Below are 18,916 nucleotides of genomic sequence, written 5' to 3'. Positions count from 1 at the left end.
GCTGAAAGAGTTGATGGTGGGGAGGAAGGGCCCCAGGAAGTCCGGTCTCCCGCACCAGGTAGTTCAGTTCAGAGGAACAGAAAGGTCCAGAGCCAGCTGCCCCAGGAAAGAGGGGTGAGGAGGCTCCTGGGGAAGCTTGGGGTGGTGGCAGGGAGGCCCCAGAGGAACCAGGAAGGACACAGGCATGGCTCCCGCACTGCCACCTCCCTCCTGGACAGACAAGGCCCGTCTGTGACCCAAAGTAGGGGGCGAAGGGGCTACACAACTCAGACATACGGAACCTGGGAAATGAAAGCACAATGAGCGTATTTTTTAATTTTAGAAATTAAAGCGTCTTCCAGCCTGGAGGCTGTACGGATCTGGGCTGGCGAGAGGCCCCGGGCAGAGGTCTGGCCTAGGCAGGGTGACATTTCACGTCTAGAAACAGCAGCAAGCGCTCAGTTAACCGGTCGACAAAGGGAGCAATCTGCTTACAAAACAAGGCTTGCTGGGCAGCCACCAGCGGGCCGCCTGTGTCCCCAGACCAGCGGTCGCAGACAGGAGCCAAGAGAGTCCATCTGCCCCAAGGGAGGGGGCCGCGGGGCTGGGTGCTCCACAGAAAGGAGCCCTCCCTTGACGTCCTCATGCTGTCCCCCGCCAGTGGCACCTGCTTCCCGCTGAGGTCCGGGGCTTCGGGAAAGGAAGAGAGCACAGCTCCCGGCCGCCCAGCCAGGGGCAGCATCGCTGCCTACGCCCCTCATGTCCGGTGCTCGGTGGAGCTGGGGCCTTGGTCAGAACTGAGCGTGGTCCACCTCGTCCAGCCAGGAGGCGGGGCTGGCAGGGAAGTCGGGGTAGCCCCCGCTGCTCCCTGTGGACAGGTCAGAGCTGGGTCCGTTCCCTGCCAGCACCCTCATGGGCGGGGGCCCACTCGGGGCTCCCGTGGGCACAAGGCCCAAGCTGGCATCTGGGTACACCAAGCTGGAGAGGAGGGGCTGGGGGCCAGGAAGGCTCTGCAGGGCAGCCGGGGAGGGGGGGACGCCGTAGGGGCTGCCGGGGCGCAGCTCCCGATACTGCTCCGGGCCGGCCAAGCCCCCGTGCTCCAGCGGGAAGCTGCCTGGGGCTCCCGTGGGACGGCCCAAGGCGGGGGTGGGCTCCCCCAGGCTGCCGTAGAGGCCGTTGGCAGGGCCCATTTCGGCCATGGAGGGTTCTTCTGCAATGGAAGCAGAGGGTGCTGCTCAGTGCCTGCCCCCCTCCACCTGGGCCCCCCGGGCCCCTCCTGCAGGGGTGACCTGCCCCACATCACACAACAGGTCAGCCCAGTCGCTTCTGCTCTTAGAATGGACAGCTGCCTTCTGTCCCTACCCTCCACCTGGTGTTCAGCTCAGTCCTGCTGGGTGTCTAAGGCATGATGGGTGTAGTCCAGTCAGGGTGATGGTTCCAGGACCCCCTCCAAGGCTGCCCTGGGAGGGGTGGTGCAGATGCCCCACCCCCATTCTGCAGAGGAGTGAACTGAGGCTCAGGGAGGCTGGGTGAATAGTCTAAGATCACAATGCAGCCAGAAGGAACCTCTCGTACAAACTCTCTGAGGATGGGCATTAAGGGGTGGGGGTGAGGTCTCCCCAACATGGAGAATGAGGTAACGGATCCTCAGAGGAGGATGGACCCCCCCCCCCCAACTGCAAGCAGCCAGGAATTTTTAATCACTTAGTCCAAAATCGTGCTGCCCACTTTCCTAAAAATCATGGCTAGGGCGGGAAGCCAGAGAGATGGTCTGGACCCCCAACCATGAGAAAGCCTGCCGAGGGACAGGCTGGGTCACAGGGGAATCCAGCCCACACAGGGGAAGAGCAGTGGTCCTAAGTGGCTGACCCACTGGGCTTGGGATGGGGGACCAGGATCCATAAACGAGTTTTTTAAAAATAAGCCTAAAGAGGACACTGACTAGGAAATTTAGATTTCAGGCTCCCTGCAAGCAACCAGTCCAACGTCCTTCCTGACCCCGGGGCCACGCGGGAGTGCAGCGAGGTGTGCCAGGCGCCGTACCCGTGAAGGAGACCTCGGCGTCGCTGTCCTGCCCCTCCTCCTGAATGCTGTCCTTGTCTGACTTGGAGCCGCCGCGGGCGCGCTTCATGCTGCGGAAATACTGGCCCCAGCGCTGCCGGCCCGCGTCCTTCTTGAGCCTCTTTTCCTTGGCGCGGCGGTTCTGGAACCACACCTGGGGGCGGGGGCGGGTGAGTGGCCGCAGGGCGCGCGGGGGCGGGCAGGGTGGCCGCGGGCGCGGGGCGCTGACCTGCACGACGCGCATGTCCAGGCCGGTCTCGGAGGAGAGCTGCTCGCGCACGTGGCGCGCCGGCTTCGGCGACGTGTTGTAGGCGCTCTTGAGCGTCTCCAGCTGCTTGGCCGTGATGGTCGTGCGCGGCCGCTTGGCCGTGGCCTCGGCCTCTGCACCGCGGGGGAGGGTGAGGCTGGGCCTGCTCCTCTGACCGCCCAGAGGTCCCCGCCCCGCCCAGCCCTGGGCCCAGAGACCTCGGGGGCCCCAAATACCGCCCCGCCCAATTACCGACCGCGCCGCGGGGGTCAGGGGGCCTCGCGGGCCGCGCGGGCGCTGGGATCAATGGAGAAAGCCGGGTGCGGGCGTCGGGGCCTGCGGAGGGGCGGCTCGGCTGCGGCCTTCATTAGAGACCCGCGCGCGGCCCATCTTCGCCGCTCCCCCTCCGCCCCCTCCCCCTGGGTGGGTTCCTCTTTGTTCTAAGGGGGTAGATAGGGCCAGATCTCCACGGTAAGGATTTAGGGTGATAATTCAAACCGGGGGTGACAATCCACACAATTCGACCAATCTCTGTGCGCTCCTGAGTGAGGCGGCCGCTAAGACCCCAGACCCGGGCTAACCCAGGGCCGGTCTGTTAATTGACCCCACCCGGCTCCAGTGCGGGCCTGGGGGTGGCGGTACCCCCACCGCCCCAGCCTGGAGGGAAGGCGCTTAAATTCGCGGCCCTCAGGGAGCGCTTCGAGGCGGGCGCTGGGGGTGAGATCCCGCCGCGCCCCGACTGGGCCTGGCCTCAGCCCTGTCTTGCAGAGGAGGAGGGGGGCCTGCCGAGACCGTCGCCCGCTCCCGCTGACCTCGCTGCTTGGCCGTCTCGTAGTCCGCCTTGCACACTAGCCGGCTGTCCTCCATGAGGTAGAACTCGTCGCCCGTGGCCAGCTGCCGCTTGCACACGACGCAGGCGAAGCAGTGCAGGTGGTACACGAAGTCCTGGGCGCGCCGCACCACCTGCGTGGGCGGGATGCCCAGCTGGCACGCGGCGCACTTGGTCCCGAAGCGCCTGCGGGACGCACAGGGCGCGGCTCAGAGCGGCTCGGGCTGCTCCTTCGCCCCGAGCGGGTCGGAGAGCGGCAGCACGGCGCGGCGCGGCGCAGGGCCGTTCCGGGAGGAGGCTCGCCCCGGCCCTGCCCCTGGCACCACCCCCCCCCCCCCCCCGCAGCCCCGGCAGAGCCGCACAGACTACGGAGGGGGTGCCCAGAGGCCCTGGAGAGCACAGCCGCCCACGGTGCTCGGTCTGGAAGGTGATTTTTTTAGACCCCGGAGGCCTGTACTCAGAAGGCGCCCCTTCCCCAGATTTAAGGAGAAAAACAAGACCGAAATTAAGAGGGAGTAAGTCCAATAGAGTTCTACAAACTTAGGGTTGTCTTTTTTAACGATTGCTTCCGTAGTTTACAAAATTAATTACTTAAAAAAATTTGCTGATGTGCCAGCCCGGCTCAGCTGCCCACGGAAAAGCCCTAGGGTGCTCGGCCAGGTGACAGCAGGGGATCTGGAGATGCAGGCTTCAGGGCTCTGGACTTGATTATTGTGGGGGGTCGGGGAAGTTCTGTGGGGTGGCCCACTCCCGGCCTCCTGTCCACAGGGCAGCCTGTGCCGCTGCCCGCCCGCCTGCCCGCCCTCCCAGAGAGGCGCAGCCGGCTCACTTGAAGAAGTCGTCCTTGCAGTAGACGCTCTCCCCGCGGCTGAAGCAGCGCTCGGCCAGCGGTGTGTGACAGTCGCTGCATTTGAGACACTTGCTGTGCCAGTGGCGGTCCAGAGCCTTGAGGATGAAGCGGTCCAGGATGTGCTGGTCGCAGCCGGCACACAGTGGGATCTCTGTAGGCAGAGGAGTCGCTGCGGTCACAGGCACCGCGCAGAGTGGGAGGCATCGAAGTCACCTTCCCACCTCAGCCGCCAGGACCCAGGGCTGCCGAGGGAGACCCCTTCCCTGCACACCCTCTTCCCCAGCGGGTTTGAGCGGCTGCCTGGCTCCCAGGGCTGGGAGTGCTTGGCGCCGAAGTCCGCAGCCCAGCCCGCAGCTAAAATTCAGGAAAACTGAAAACAGATCTAGAAATGTTCCTGCGAGCAGGAAGGTGCCCAGGCCATTCCATTAGGCCAGATACCGTCAACCGCAAAATGTTTCCAGCATGCATGAAAGGCGCACATCGAGCTCAGACGGAAACTCCTCCCCAGGGGCTCTCTCAGAGACTGGGCTGGAAAACGGGGTCCTTACCATTACCTGGAGGCCGGGCACAGGTGTCCTGGGGCACCCACCAGCCAATCGCCTTTGTTACTTTGCACAATTAAGCATCACAGCGGCTAAAGACTCCTTGTGAGTGGCTGCCCAGCCTCGTGGCCCTGTCTGCAGGCCACCGAGGTAAAAACCGATGCCCTGTCCATCTTTGGGTGGCCTCGGGGCACTTGTGAGGGACCGGACAAATGGATCCGCTGTCCTCACACTCAAGCGTGGGTGCCCAAACACACAGTAGGTGTTTGCCCTCCCCACAATGTCATAGTTTCTCCAACATGCGGGCTCTGCTCCCCTGGGACTGCACGTCTTTTGGGGACCAGGCGGGGGAAGTACAAGGATGGCCTACGGGGTCCATGGGCTTTGTGGGGTGCTCTTGGGTGAGGACTCCCTGTTAATTTAGAAAAGGTCTCCGGGGGAGGAGAGACCTGCAGTGGGAGCTGGAACCTACGCAAACATTCCTCCCACCCCAGCGTGCGCACCTCACTGGCGCGGGACCCCTCCGGCGCCAGGCCGGCCCCGCAGTGGGCGGGAGGACAGGAGAAGGACCTCCTTCGGCCCCAGACAGAGAGAACGGGATTGACTTCCCTCTCGCAGAAGCGGGAAACCCGCGAAGGACGCGCGGTCCCGCATCAGGCAAAACCGCGGCCCCGGGTTCGGAGCGTGGGGATCCGCCGCGCGCCCTGGGCCCCCATCGCGGGCGCGACGGCAGGTTGGCGAGGACACCGGGCACAGAGCTGGTGGCTGGACAGGCCCCCGCGCGCGGATTCAGCACCGAGGCCCGGACAGCGCCCCGGCCGTGCTGCCCGCGGAGCCCGCGTCGGGCAAAAGCCGCTCCCGCCGCGCCCCTCGCGTTCCCCGCGCAGCCCTGGCGACGCGGGCCTTACGCTGCATGGCGACTCCGGCCTCGGCGGGTCTCCTGCCCTCGGCGCCGGCGGGGCCCGCAGAGCCTCGCGCCCGCCCGCCCGCCCGTCCGGGCCAGCTCTCCTGAGCCGTGGCGCTCCGAGCCCGCCTCCCTCCCACACTCTCCCTCCGCCCTCCCACCCTTTCCTCCCAGGAGCCGTCGGAAAATAAATAAATAAATAGGGGACCGATGAGACCCCACAGCCTGGAGGTAACCCCTTTCCCACCTGCTCCCTCCCTACTCCTCCCCATCCCTCCAGGGCCGCCTCTGTATCCATCCTGCCAGCCCGGAAGCCCGGGGAAAAAGGTCCCAGTTCTCCGGGAGCCAAAGCGCTAGGGGCGAGACTGGTGCCACCAGGAAGTTGGGGGCTTTCCTGTAGAAGAGTGCTGAGGATCGCCCCGGAGCAGGCCAATAGAGCAGGTGCGTGAGGGCGCAGACACCAAGGCTGCAACTGGGGGCGATCTACAGCCAGGGTCCGGCTCCACCCTGGCCCTTGCATCACACTCTCTTCCTCTGGAAAGTGCGGTGGGTCTGGGTGGGGGCTGCCCTCTTGGGGGTCCCTCCTGCCCAGTGGTCACTGGGCCCCATGGTTGCTCTCTGCACATTCTCCCGATCAGGGAGAGGACTTCCTACACTGGTCCTGGGGCCCCGAGGGCTCCCCGGCCTGAGCCGTGCAGCGCCAGGACCACACAGCCGACAGCTCAGCTCCAGGGGCCCCGACGCAAACTCGCTGCTAGGGCGCCCAGGCGGGGACGTGCTGGGGCCCCCGCACCCACTCCCGCCCGGGTCCCCTCGCTCCTGACGCCTCCGTGGCCAGGCCCGGAAAGGAGCGAGGACCTCGGGGTCTCCCCGTGGTCCGCCCTCCCTAGGGCAGCCGCTCGGCGCGGGCACCCACCTCGGCGCAGGTCCTCCCTCCGCGCCAGCAGCGCCAGCAGGAGGTCGCCGCCCGCCGACTCCCGGCCCGGGCCCAGCTCCCCGCGCGCCTCCATGGGTCCCGCCGCCCGGCGCCGCCGCTCTCCGACCCCAAATTTTCCCGGGGCCCGACGAGGCCACGGCCGCAGTGGCCCCAGGCCGGCGTCCGAGCGACTCCCGGAGCTGCTGGGCGCTGAGCCCACGGGCCGCCCTGGGGCCCGGAGCCTCCGGCCGCGCGGAGGGCGGAGCGGCCTGGGGGCGGGGCCGCGGCGCGGGGCGGGGCCGGGGGTCGCTGAGACGCGCCGGGGGCGTCCGCCGGCTCTGCGCGCCTTTGCGCCGGGACCTGCGGCGCCCAGACGCCACCCCGAGTGCTGGCCCGAGGGCGGGGACCGGCAGGGGAGGAGCCGGGCCAGGGCTGCTCGTGGGTGCTGGCCTGGGGCCTGCAGCTTCCTGCCCCCGCGCCGGCCGCGGGCTGAGGCCTGGGCTCGGGCGTGCACGCGCGGCGAGGCTGATGGTCCTGGGAGGAGGGTCCGGGAGGGAGCCGGGTCCTACCGCCGCTGAGGCTCCGACTCGAGAGAGCCTGAGCTGGGAAGCTTGGTGACAACGTCTAGTCGGCACGAACGCGACCCGAAACCCCGAGAGGGTGAGTGTGGCGCCCAAGGGCTCACAGTGAAGCCACCAGGCGCCGGATGAGACCTCAGACCTCCCGGCTCTGGCCAGCTTCTGGGCACCTCTTGGAATTGCAGCCCCGAGTGGGAGCAGGGAAGAAGGGCGATTCTCAGGAGGGAAACCCAGTGTCCCGGGCCTGGACACGCGGCTGAGACTCCAGGTCAGGAGGGACGCCAGAGCTGGGAAAGCCAGGGATCCACCTTCACTTCCCTCCACCCCTCAGCACCCTGCCTTGCACAGAACGCAGGCCCTATGCCTGATTTTCCAACATCCTGCCCCCAATCCAAACAGGTGAGCCTGCAGGAACGCACTCATCCTTACCTGTAGAGATGCACCTATCCAGGGCAGCTGCTCCTGCCCAGAGGCCGGCACCAGACCCCCCGCTGCCACCCACAATCAGGACACAGCAGTATGCCCCTTGCAGGGAGCAGTATGACGAGGGCAGGGGCCCCAGCAAGTGTTGGGAGTCCAGCAAGTTGATGCCATCCTCCAGGTCTCTCCACCTGGGAGCCCACAGCAGTGTCCCCATTCACCCTGCCTCCTTCTCCTGGCCTCCAGTGGCCTGGTCAGCATGCTTTAACATGGAGGCCTGCCTGGAAGGACCCGAGCAGGAAGGGCACAGCTGCCTCCCAGCTCCCAGCAGAACTGGGGTCTCATAGTTGTGAGCAAAGGCCCATGAGCCTCCATGCCCTTTCCCTTGGCCCCACACTTCTACCCAGAAGCACAGGGAAGGGCACACGAGCCAGGCAGCCGAGTGGTGCTGGGTGTGCTGGGCTGTCAGCCGTTGAGTGTCAGCTGCTGCAGAGGCCTGCCTGAGAGGGGCCATGTATGGCTGGACTGGGGAAGGGGCGGGCGGGCAGCCAGTCAAGGAGGTGGCGGCCCCACGCGCTGGGCATCTGGCAGGTCCGCCAACAATGCCTCCATTATTTCCCAACGTCGGTGGCGATCGAGAGGCCCTTGGGGAGGGCAGTTCAGGCGGGAGACCTGGCGCAGGGGTCCCGGTGCTGTGCTGCTGTGCTGCTGGGGCAGGTCTGGGCTGGGCTGTGTTTGGGAGCTGAGGGGCGTGGGGCCTCTGGAGGAACTTAGTGCAATTTGCTCTGCTCCATCCCATTCCCCTCAGCAGTGTCTGCAAGACCCCTTCTGTTCTTGGGCACTCCAGCAACTCGGCCTCCCGAACCATCCAGGGCCCTCCGCCCTCCGTGGGGATCTGCCGGACTCGCTTCCCTCGCCCCTGTTTCCAGCTCCTACGTCCTCCTGCCCGCAGTCTCTCTGCACTGTTCCCCTCTCTGGCGTGCGTGCGCTGTTCCCCTTCCTTCCCCTGCCCACTCTGCCACCTTGCCGTTCCTCCCCGCAGGGCCCACCTTCCCGGGCTGGGGGCCACAGGGTACCAGAACTCTTACCCCGAGTTCCCCGGAAGGTGCAGACGGCCGCTGCCGCCGGGGCCCCGGGCCCATCTCGGTCGCGCTGCAGCTCCATTTCCAGCAGCATCGCGGCCGTCGGGCCGGGGCCGGGGCCAGGGCTCGGACTGAGTTTCGCAGGGCGCTCCTCCCTTCTCTGCGACCCCGGGGGAGAGCTCGCAGCTCCTCGAGGCCCGGGGGCGCTGGAGCCGCCGCGTCCCTGTGCACCGCGCCGCCAGACTCGGAGCGGCTGGGCCCGGCGCTGTCCGCGGTGCTGAAAGAGGCGCGGCTCCCCACCTCCTCCGACCCTAACCGCCGCCCTCTGTTCCCTCAGCTTGCCCGCCCACCTCCCCAGGTTCCGCGTCCCTCCGCCCGCCTCCTCACCTCTCCCCCCCACCCCCGCCCCCTTGCCAGGGCCGGCGAGTCCGGCGCAGCTCCTCCCTGAGCTCCAGGCCGTTGGAAGGTGTGGGGATTCGCTGCAAGCGGGTGCTCCACCCTGCCGCTCCTGCTCCCAGTATTCTCAAAGGGAGTCCAGGCCACGGGCCCAGGGCAGCCCCTCTGGCCCCACTGGCCTTCAACCCAGGTCCCCACCGAGGCCTTGGCTTCAGGTGCAGTTCCGAGGCATTCAACTGTTGCTGCTGGCCAGGGGAACTTTCTGCACTCAACCTCCCCAACACTCAACCTCCCCCAGATCTCAGGCCACAGCCCCACCCCCAGCCCCCAGGGCAGCCAGGAGGAAGGGCACCTGGGGCATCCCCAACAGAAACTACTCAGAAGGACTCAAGGGCCGTGAGCTCCAAGACCCTGAGCCTGTAATGGGTTACGGGATGGGGGGTCTACACGAATACCACTACTACACACAGACCCGGGCTGGTGGGCGGGTTACCCATTGGTCACTCAGTGCCCTGCTGGGGTGGCAGACCAGGGGCTGCCCTGAGGGAGGGGCCCGGGCAAAGCCAGGGAAGGGGTAACCTATCAGCCTTGGCACAGCCCAGCTGCGAAGGTGAATCCACAGAAACCACATACCCAACTACTAGAGACCTTCCCACCACAGAACAAAAGGTGTGTGTGGGGGAGGGGGCGGCAGGAGAAGAAATCCAAAGAGTTCAGAATGTGAGCCGCAAACAGGTGTCAGGGCAAAGGCGGACAGCGACGCCGGGGCGCTCAGGCCGGGGCAGCCGGGCAGCCTAGGAAAGCGGCTGTCCGGAACTGGGTGGGCCGGCGCTCTCTTCACCTGGGGGTCCTCAGAGGTCCCCTTTCACAGGGCACCTCCAGTGCAGTTCCTGTGCACCCGTCACCACTCTCGGTCCATTAAGCGCTCTCGGAAATGAAGGGTGCTGTCCTGGCACCGGCTCTCATCCACATCAGCCCCCAGAAGCTAATCTGTAATCCATTTCCCATCTTTCACCTTCCATCTGAGCCCTGGGTCATCTCCAGAAAGCCTCGGTTTAATATAAGAAATTCTAAAACTTCAGGTGTCCAGTCCATAAACTCTACAAGGGAAAGAAGCCCCCGTCTGCAGCCCCACCCCGATGCCCGGACCACCGCTGGGGAGCTAGTTCCCACATCAAGAGCACCACAATTTTTTCAAATGTCAGATTTCTTTATTTTTAAAATGTGTACATTATAGTTTACTTAAATACAAAATGTTCACTTTCCTTGCAGGTAAGAAATTTCACTGACGTTACCATGTCAATTAGCTTCTTTTTAATCAAAATCCTTCCGTTAAAAATAAATACACATTTAAATTACCGAACTATTTATTCATTAGTCTCACTACTTACAACTTTAGAAAACAGATCTTAAACCTCGCCTAAAGGGAGAGTCCACTCCTGAGCAGGCCACGGGAGGTGTGCAAAACTGCTCACACCTGCACATGAGACACACCTCCTGCGGCCACCTTGGCACACCCCTCCCTGACGGCTCGTGGTCTGCTGAGAAGCCTGCCCCTCCGGAGGGGTAAACTGGTCCCTCAAACAGTGGTGACCCTCCCTTGGCAGCACCGCGAGGAACCCTGCAAGCCGACACTGCCTTCCCCAGGGGCCCGGGAAGGGTCACCACTCACAATGGCGTCCGACACACCGTCCGGTTCACACCACTGAGAGAAACTTACTTTAGGGGAGAAAAGACATTTGATGCAAAGCAGACAGCAGTTTAGTTAACGGTTCTCCGTATTTCCCTTTGGATTCTGTGTGTAAATCTGCTCAGTTTTCAAGTTGAAAGGAAACGATATCGTGTCTTCAATAACCTAGGCCTGCAGCTAGCTATGAGGACAGGCTCATGGGTTTTAAAACACAGAGGCTCCTGGGAGTTAAAAAAAGTGTCAAACAGGAAGAAACGTCCCCTCTTGGGGCAGAGCAGTGAGGCAGCAGCTGGGGTGGTTTCCTGGCTGGAGGCCGCAGACCACGCCGCCCAGCAGGCTCCCACCTGCTCCCCAAGAAGGTGCCGGTGCCAGCTGTTCAGGAGATCAGCTGTGCGTTTCCCCAGCTGCAATAATATCACAGTGGTCTTAGAAATACCCCACATGATCAACTCGGTTAGTAAACACACAAGTGTAAGATGGGCAAAGCGGAAGAGACCACTTACAACCATCACAGTGACACACGCGACACATGCACACCTGAGCCTGTGCGACAAACGACGGCCGTGAAGGAGCTCACGGAAAGGGTCCCAGGCACCCCTTGTTTTGTTTTGCTTACATCTTCAGAGGCAAACGTACCTCTGAATGTTTTGGGTTTTAGAAATAATGTGTTGAAATCATTAAATGGTAAAAACTTCATCACCAAAGCCTGGAGGTCCGGGGCCCTGTGCCAGGAGCCTCCGTAAAACAGCTTTAGGCAAATGAAGTTTGGCCTTAAAGGCGCCAGTGAGACCACCGGGCACCCCTCCAGGCTTTACCGGCTCAGAGCCCTGGTTCTTCACTCTGTTCCACTAGAGGTCAGGACCTGCAGGTGCTGGACGAAGGGGTCCTGTAGAGAGCCCCCTGGGGACTCCGCCTCCAAAAGAAGAGACCACCCTCCACCCCTCGCAGGATGAGCTCCGATCTCAGGTGCACAGCAGGCCTCTGAGGACAGGAAGATGGCGGTGGCCCTTGTTCACTTCTCTCTCTTGTCACCAGACCTACAAACAAAGGGTGCCACTGCCCGTCCCTTCCAAGCACCACGTCTACTCCACAAGGCCTCTGGAGTTATTCTCGAAATGCAGCAAAGCCACAAATGCATCGGCTCCTCCTTCCCCTTCACACTCTACCTCCGCGTCTGGAGAGAGAGGCCTGCAAGGCACGGGGACCCCGAGTGCCTCCCCTGCTCAGCTCCGACGGCCTCGAGCTTCAGCAGAAACAACCAAGCAGCCGAGCAGCACACGCGACCCACTGAGGACCAGACTGGCTGGAGGAGCAGCTGGGGGGGGGGGGGGAGGGGGCGGGGGCAGTGGCGTCTGCTCCGGTTTCTGCTCCAGCCCTGCGCTGGGTCTGCAGCCGTGTGAATCGCCCAGTGGCCTCCCGGGGGGAAGGGCTTGGTTCTTCTCCAAATCCCAGAACAAGGCCTTGCAACGCAAGACGTGCAGTCTAGTAAACTCGAGATGAAAGCGGGTGGGAAAGAATTCTGTTCATTTGGCCTGGACTCCCCACTCCTGCTTTTAAACCTAGAAGAATAAAAATATAGAAGTCTTTCTGCTATAAGATCTGTGAAAAGCGTCCACTGGGTGCACCAGGAATGCAACAGCCCCAGCACACACACCGGCTCGCCCCGTGCGGGGAGAGTGTTTGTAAAAGGAGGACTTGAAGCTGAAGGTGCCACATGCTGTGACCCAGCCAGGTCCACCATGTTTATAGAACCCCTGGCCTTGAGGAGTAAAGCCACGGGCGGCAGGGTGGGGGCTGTTTCCCGGAGGCGCTTCTGTGGTCTTGCCAGCTCTACACGGACGGGTGGCGATGCCTGACTTTCCACCGCTTGGACCGCACTCGGAAGAAAAAGTACATCACCATCAGAAACAGGGACGAGGCCACGTAGAGCACGACGCAGAGGCTCATGTCCAGGCTGGAGAAGCCCATCCCGAGAAAGGGTGCGGCCGCCCCCGCCTCCCTGCGGCCCACGGCCCCTCTCAGACTCTCGAGTTTCAGGCTGAGCGCTCGGTGCGAGCCCTCTAACCGGCGAGGTCTGGGAGGCAGCACGCTGGGCGGACGGAGACTCTCGGCACCTTGGGCTCCACGAGGCTTCTCTGGGGGATTGCGGCCCCTCTCCCCATCCTGGCCCTCGGCGGGGGCGCCTCCTTCGCTGGCGTCTCCCAGGTCCGCGGAGTAGGTGTCTACCAGGTTGCTGCTGCCATAGTGCCCCTTCAAGAACAGGAGCACCTGGCCTTCGTTCCAGCTGTCCAGGCCCTTAATCTCCTCGTGGCAGGCCGGGCAGAGGTCCGGAGTGGGCCAAGGAACCTTAGGAAACTTGGGATCCTCACTCAGATGGCCTGGGAGGAAGAGGGAGAGCAACACGAAGAGGCCTTTCAGTGACCCCACAGCCCACCCAGGGTGGACGCACTGCAGCGCCCGCATGGCTCCTACCAGTTTCCTGCCTGCCTACCACCTGTCCCCTCCACCCCCCAATGTGACCTCTCACGGGGTCCAGACGACGCCCTGCTCCCCTCACTCCCACCTTTCCTACACAGCTGCCAGCCCTTTTCCCTACAGCCCACCACATAAACGTCGTGTCTTCCCTTCCACCTGTGGCGGGTTCCTGTGCCACAGCAAAGGAAGTGTGCACACTCGGACACCGCCACTCACCTGGCCAAAGCCTGCTCCAATCCGCCCAGTTACTTTGCTCCCAAAATGGGCCGAGCCAGGTTCTCACCTCTGCGCCTTTCCCCTGAGGCCCCTGCTTAGTGAGCCCCCCATTAAGGTGCACCTGAGGCCCACAGCCCACACACAGACCCCAGGAGCACCTGCCCTTGGACACTCGCTGTCCAGCTGTTGCCACAGCACTTCAGGTACACGTGGCTATTGTTGGCCCCTTCTAGACCTTAAATATCCTTTAAGGATCTCTAAGGAATATTCTGGGAGTGAGACCTGTCCCTTTAGGAATGGCAAAGAGGACAAAAAAGTATGGGACAGCCGGCTTCCCACGCTCTCCCAGAGGCGGCACCTCCCCAACCCCTCCTGAGTGTGCAAATGTGAGCGCATCTCTTTTAACAAAACGGAACCACAGCCCACATGCAGGTTTAACTGGACTTGCTCTTCAGCCAGTAATAACACAGACCTGCCTCAGTATTTCTGACAACTGTACGGCACCCTCCACGGTTCCTGCTGTCTGTGCGATCAGTCCCCTGGACGGCCAGGCGCACAGCTCTGCAATGGACATCACCTTTGCCCACTAGCCTGATGACTTCTAGAAGTGGAATTTGATTCAAAAAGTTTCCACATCTTCAAGGTTTTTGATACCTGCTGCTCAGCGACCCTTCACAAAGGCAGTTCACTTACCACTGCCCTCGGCCACACGAGGCCATGGTGCACCCTCTCCTCGCCCCACGCAATCGCTCACTCCCTGGAGCCAGCCGTGTTGATGGAGCGCTGCCCCGGGGCGCCCAGCTCAGTCGGGGCAATTGCAACCGGCCCCCATCCATGTGCAGGGCTTCAGGGGGCAGGGCCCTAATGCCACTTTGCACCCACGGCTTGCGTTTTTGCGTTCCAGCTTTTCCCCAGTGATGCAGTGACAAGCCCCTTGACCACCCAGCTCAGTGCGTCTGCCAAGGACACAAGGACCACACAGGCCCAGCTGTAGAGCAGCATATGGTGCTTCTCAGCTCCCAGAGCTCCCCGATCTGATTGGGGACACCTTGCCACCCTTAAAGTGCTTCTGGAAGTAAGCAAAAATGAAGTCCTTTATCTGTGGGCCTCCCGATGTGCCTGAAAGCAGCGGAGACACTCTGCTGTGGCCCGTTCATGACTGAGTATCTATCCCGCTCTGCTTAGTACAGGCCACGTGCTGCGCATGGAGCCGGGAGGGCGATGCAGACTACCACGGCCTGGTGCTGCCCTCTGGGTGTGCGTCCAGTGGGAGATTCAGATATTCTCATACTAGGACGGATGAGGGGCACAGAATCAGGAGCTAACACTGGACAGGGGTCCAGGTCAGGTCTCGGGGGCCTCTAAGGAGCTGGGTCTCAATCCAGAGGCTAGGGGTGGGACTGGGGGACAGACAAAATCTAAGGAGTGACACAATTCCACGGGCTGCAGCATTACCAGGCAGGGCCAGTGCAGGCCAGGGCCAGGGGCACCCAGGGGCACCGGACAGGGACCAGCATGGCAGGAGTCTCATCCGGCTGCTTTGGAGCCGAGCGCCACGGGGACAGCCGGATGGACTGTGTCAGGAGTGAGGGAGGTGGGGCGGAGGGGAGAGGCCGGATGCTGGGAGGTGGGGAAGCGTCTGGGTCGCTCACACAATCACCTTAAGCCAAGCCATGGTGATGGACAAGTGCAGGCAAACAGAAAAGGTGCCGCTGGCACGTGACCCAAGGCAGCAGCCGGCTCTCATGCGAAGAAAAACCAATCTCCTTTAGTGCCACAGCGGTGATGTGTTTTTATAATACAGTAGATTAAATAAAAACCAATAGTTTAGTGGCATTTTCTATTCAGCTCTATTAAGATTTATTTCTCAGTGGAATTATTTTAAGCCTAATTTTAATCTGCCACTGATTTAGGAACAGTTTGAATTACTTAACCCTGAGAAAATATATGCGCCCTATTTAGTTTTTTAAACAAAACCACTTTGAGGGGTTTGGTTTATCATCTGAGAGCAGATTTTAATGACACTAAAGTTCCTTACTGAAAATTAATTATATTTTAGTTTTCCAGTATCCAATTTACTCAGGCCTAGGGGGCCACCAGAGGGTATGAGGGAGCAAAGGATGCACACAAATTTCCACGCAGCCCAGGAGCCCTGAGGTGAGGGAACAATCTGGAAATCCAGGGACACTGCAGCCCAGGAACGGCTGTCATCTACAGCAGCTCCCTGGCCAAGGTCCCCATGAAACAGAGTCTGACCGGGCAGACATCTGGCTGTGTGCTGGGCATGGTCGGGAAGGCTGGCACACGGCGGGCAGGCCGCAGGGCTCCGAAGCTCAGGCGCCACCGCCGTGCGTGCATTCGCGCTGTCCCCACTGCCCCCAGGACACGCTGATGGGCTGGCGGGCCATGGGCCCATGCTACCTCCCCCGCCCACACTGGCCCCTCTCGCCCAGGCTCAGGCCACTGCGGCGTGGCTTCTCACCTGCCAGGCGATTGTTCACTTGGTTGTGTTTCTTCCAAAGCCAGAGAACTGCTTGGTCGGGTGTTTTCACGGAATCCATGGATTCTTTAGCCATTTCCTCAAAATGCTCACCACACTCCTTACAGCCAAAGAAGGTGTGGACGTACCTCCGGATGGTCTGCAGCACTGCCTGGGGGTCGCCTTCAAAACCTGCCGAGGGAACAGACGGCTGTGGTGCCTCGGAATGACAGTCACCAGAAGGGGTGAGGCTGTTTCCACTAGAAGCACAGGGCTTGGGTAAGCATGGGGAGCCAGGAAGGGGGTGAGCGGCCAGACACGGAACAGCCCTGCGTGTCTGCACAGGGATGCAGGACGGAACCAGCACCTCCCCAGCGCCTACTGCGGGCAGAAGGTGCCCGCCCACTCACTCTCGCAACGCCACACTGAATGTGCACACCCTGGAATGTGGGCCCGTCGTCTGTGTCTTGCTGTGGGACACACCCCACGATGTGCACTGATACCCAGGAAACGAGTCACGGGCGCTGAGACGCCATGACTCCGAGGGGCCCTCGGAGGGATGCGTGGCACCCTTGCCGGCCTTCCGCCTCTCATCTTCGGCCTCACCACCAAAGCCATGGTTTGGCCTTGGGGTCTGCCTCCTGTATGCAGTTCCTCTGGCCTTACAAGCAACCCCCAAAGGCTGGTGTGGGGCAATGGCAGCTACTCATTCTAAATTTGTAGCTGTTTTGCTCTGAAATCCTTGCAAAACACAAGCCTAAGTGGGAACTTGGCCTTAGGAAGTGCCTCTGGGCTTGCCCCACACTTCGGATGGTCGTCTATGAGAGGGGGCGGCAGGGGGGCAGCGACAGTCACGGACTGGCCAGCTGCCAGGTGCAGCCTGTGCGCTTCTATAAAAAGGCTAAAGCTCTCTGTGTGAGGAAACCTCCAGCATCCACCAGCCAGACAGTGTCCACCCCTGCACGTAGACAAGTGCTAAGGGGCCGTGGGAGCTGGAGAAAAGATGCTCTGATGGAATCGCACCAGTGTTTCAGGAAAGCCACCCCTGACAGCAGAGGGAAGCACCAGTGTCACACTAACAGGAGGACCCAGTGCCCCTCTCAGACGACTAATATGAGGACCAGCGTGCAGATGAGAGACGTGAGATGGAAACAAACTAAATGTTGGCATTGAAAGAAACACAGCAAGATAACTGGAAAAAAGGAGACGCGCTTTTGAGACTGAATACGCCTTGACCAACAGCGAGCCTCCTGGAGTGATCTTGCCTCACACACGGCGCGGCCCCCAGCATCTCGGGGTTCTCCGGGTGAGGGCAACACCCCTCCGCAGGCCCAGAGCCAGGGCCCGGGGGCACTTCCCGCGTCCGTCATTAACCTTGGCGTCCTCGTCCACCTCCCGCAAGGAAGGCCCAGACTGAGCGCCCCTCCAACGTCTCCTTGGCTCTGAGTGTGTCCAACGGCAGCCAGGGGCACCCAGGGTGAGCCGGCACGCACGGCCTAAGCACACGCTGCGGGCCGCCCCGGCCCCTCGCCCGGCTCGTCTGCTCCCTCGCCAGCCGGTAGATCTTCGGCCGACAGCTGCCGCGCGTCACTGGTAATCCTCCTTTTCTCTCTCCCCACCAAACCGCTCACACTCAGGGCCGCCTAATCTTTAAAGTGGACAAGAACCATAAACGTCTACCTGGGGGGGATTAGGGGACGCGGCAAGCTTTTTAGTCGATGGGGTTTAACATGCAGTAAGGAGAGGAAAACCCTTCCAAGACATAATCCGCAGCCTCGGCCTGACCCAGTTCTTCGGCATTAGACGGCCTCCTCGCACACGGCTTCAGTTTCCGCCGACACAGGGAGAGAAGGCCGAAGATCGGACCGCGTGCTCTGTCATCCTGCTGCCACTACGACCTCACGGGCTGGCCTCAGCTCTGTCACATGTCACAGAACACCCTGGGGACGACCTCCTTCCCCAGCTGCCACCACGCTGCCCTCCAAGCGCTGGCCCGCTCCTCAGCAGAACTCCTCCTGGAGCTGAGGTTCCCTCACCCACTCGTGTTTCAGAAGCGCGTCCCAACGGTCGGGTTTCTGTCAGATCATCAGATCGGGCAGTGTCGATGTCCTGGTTTTGCTCTCTGTTTGGGAGGTTTCTCCTGAAAAACACGCTGCCCTTTTTTCTGTGATTCAAAAACAACCTTTGGGTCAAAGGCCCCCTCCCCTACAGGACCCCTGAGTAGAAAGCCAAGGTCACCCTGAGCAGCGCCGGCGTGGGGGAAGATGTCCCAAGACAGCCACACACCTCTTTCGCGTGTGGCTTTGCTGCTTCTCCCAGGGACGGGGCACTCTAGTTCCCCACTGAGACCGTGGGCTGGACGAGACTACAGGGCCAGCAGGAGCAGCGGGAGTGATGCCACGTGCCCCTTGCCAGGGGCTCAAGAGGTCCTTCCTGAACACAGTGTCACCCTGGGGGAGCAGGCCGGCCCGTGGAGTCTAGACTGATCAGCTGCTGCCACCTAAGCAAGCCTCATGGGGCAGACAGCAGATCCGCCCCGCCGAGCCGGCCCAGCCGCTGAGTCTCAGGCCCACGAGCAGGTCAGAGGGGGTGTTCTAAGCCACAGCATTTGGGGTAGTTTGTTATGCCGCAAAAGAGAAGTATAAGAGAATTTTACTGGAAAGAATATTGTACTGGAATTGTACAATTGTACTGGAAAGAATATTGGAATGTATGAGTCAAGAGACTCTAATTTCAATTTAATACAAACATTAGTGAAGCCGAATGAGTAAAAAACAAGTAAAAGATAAGCTGTTCTTCCCGAGGCTGCCAGGGGCCTGCTCCCACTGGAGCACAGATCCAACAAGGCCAAAGTAGATACAAACCCAACACAGTTTTACGTCTCATGTAGGATATAAAATGAGATAATTCTGACCGCGCTATGGTCTGATAATTGACATTACTTTTCTCTGTTTATTTTTTTGGTGAGGAAGATTCGCCCTGAGCTAACATCTCTGCCAATCTTCCTTGATTTTGTATGTGGGTTACTGCCACAGCATGGCCACCTAGTGGTATAGGTCTGCACCTGGGATCTGAACCTGGGCTGCTGAAACGGAGTGGACCAAACTTAACCACTAGGCCACAGGACTGGCCTGATACCTGAAATTATTAAACCCAACTTGAAGTTCTACAGTTTCTCACCTCTTGTGGCAGGCAGCCTGAGATGGCCCCGTGGTCCCCCTCCCTCTGTGAGCAGGCTTGGCTCACTTCTGA

General features: G+C 61.4%; 2 protein-coding genes across 6 annotated transcripts in view; both read right to left on the bottom strand.

Moving 5' to 3' along the window:
- Window positions 1-289: 289 nt before the first annotated feature.
- LHX3 (LIM homeobox 3) lies at window positions 290-8,872 on the bottom strand. 5 transcript variants are annotated; one of them, XM_001917984.5, is made up of 6 exons: window positions 8,415-8,872; window positions 3,946-4,117; window positions 3,100-3,302; window positions 2,270-2,421; window positions 2,023-2,194; window positions 290-1,189 (listed from the first exon to the last, which is right to left on the bottom strand). In XM_001917984.5, exons 1-6 carry the CDS (start codon window positions 8,500-8,502, stop codon window positions 771-773), a joined length of 1,206 nt encoding a protein of 401 aa, XP_001918019.1. In that variant the 5' UTR covers window positions 8,503-8,872; the 3' UTR covers window positions 290-770. The 5 variants fall into 5 exon arrangements, with proteins under 5 accessions (XP_001918019.1, XP_070108125.1, XP_023485121.1 ...); XM_070252024.1 differs by having other exon boundaries at window positions 2,270-2,623; window positions 8,415-8,729; XM_023629353.2 differs by lacking the exon at window positions 8,415-8,872 and adding an exon at window positions 6,329-6,568.
- A 1,121-nt stretch (window positions 8,873-9,993) lies between these two features.
- QSOX2 (quiescin sulfhydryl oxidase 2) overlaps window positions 9,994-18,916 on the bottom strand; it is a 35,407-nt gene continuing 26,484 nt past the window's right edge. The window contains exons 11-12 of the mRNA XM_023629348.2: window positions 15,668-15,856; window positions 9,994-12,872 (exon numbers count right to left, since the gene is read on the bottom strand). Of these exons, the coding sequence (XP_023485116.1) occupies window positions 12,325-12,872; window positions 15,668-15,856 (737 nt within the window). The 3' untranslated portion in view covers window positions 9,994-12,324. The remainder of the gene's footprint in view (window positions 12,873-15,667; window positions 15,857-18,916) is intronic.

The sequence above is a fragment of the Equus caballus genome, chromosome 25 (assembly GCF_041296265.1).
Source record: "Equus caballus isolate H_3958 breed thoroughbred chromosome 25, TB-T2T, whole genome shotgun sequence".
In the NCBI taxonomy this organism is placed as follows: Eukaryota; Metazoa; Chordata; class Mammalia; order Perissodactyla; family Equidae; genus Equus; species Equus caballus.
Note: the sequence above shows the minus strand (reverse complement) of the source record. Positions and strands in the feature narration are given on the sequence as shown.

Coding starts and splice junctions, on each gene's coding strand:
- LHX3 (XM_070252024.1), bottom strand. CDS start 8,502: ATGCTGCTGGAAATGGAGCTGCAGCGCGACCGAGATGGGCCCGGGGCC. Junction 4,118..8,414: donor CACCTTCCGGGGAACTCGGG/GTAAGAGTTCTG, acceptor CTCTGCCTACAG/AGATCCCACTGTGTGCCGGC. Junction 2,195..2,269: donor TGGACATGCGCGTCGTGCAG/GTCAGCGCCCCG, acceptor CCCCGCCCCCAG/GTGTGGTTCCAGAACCGCCG.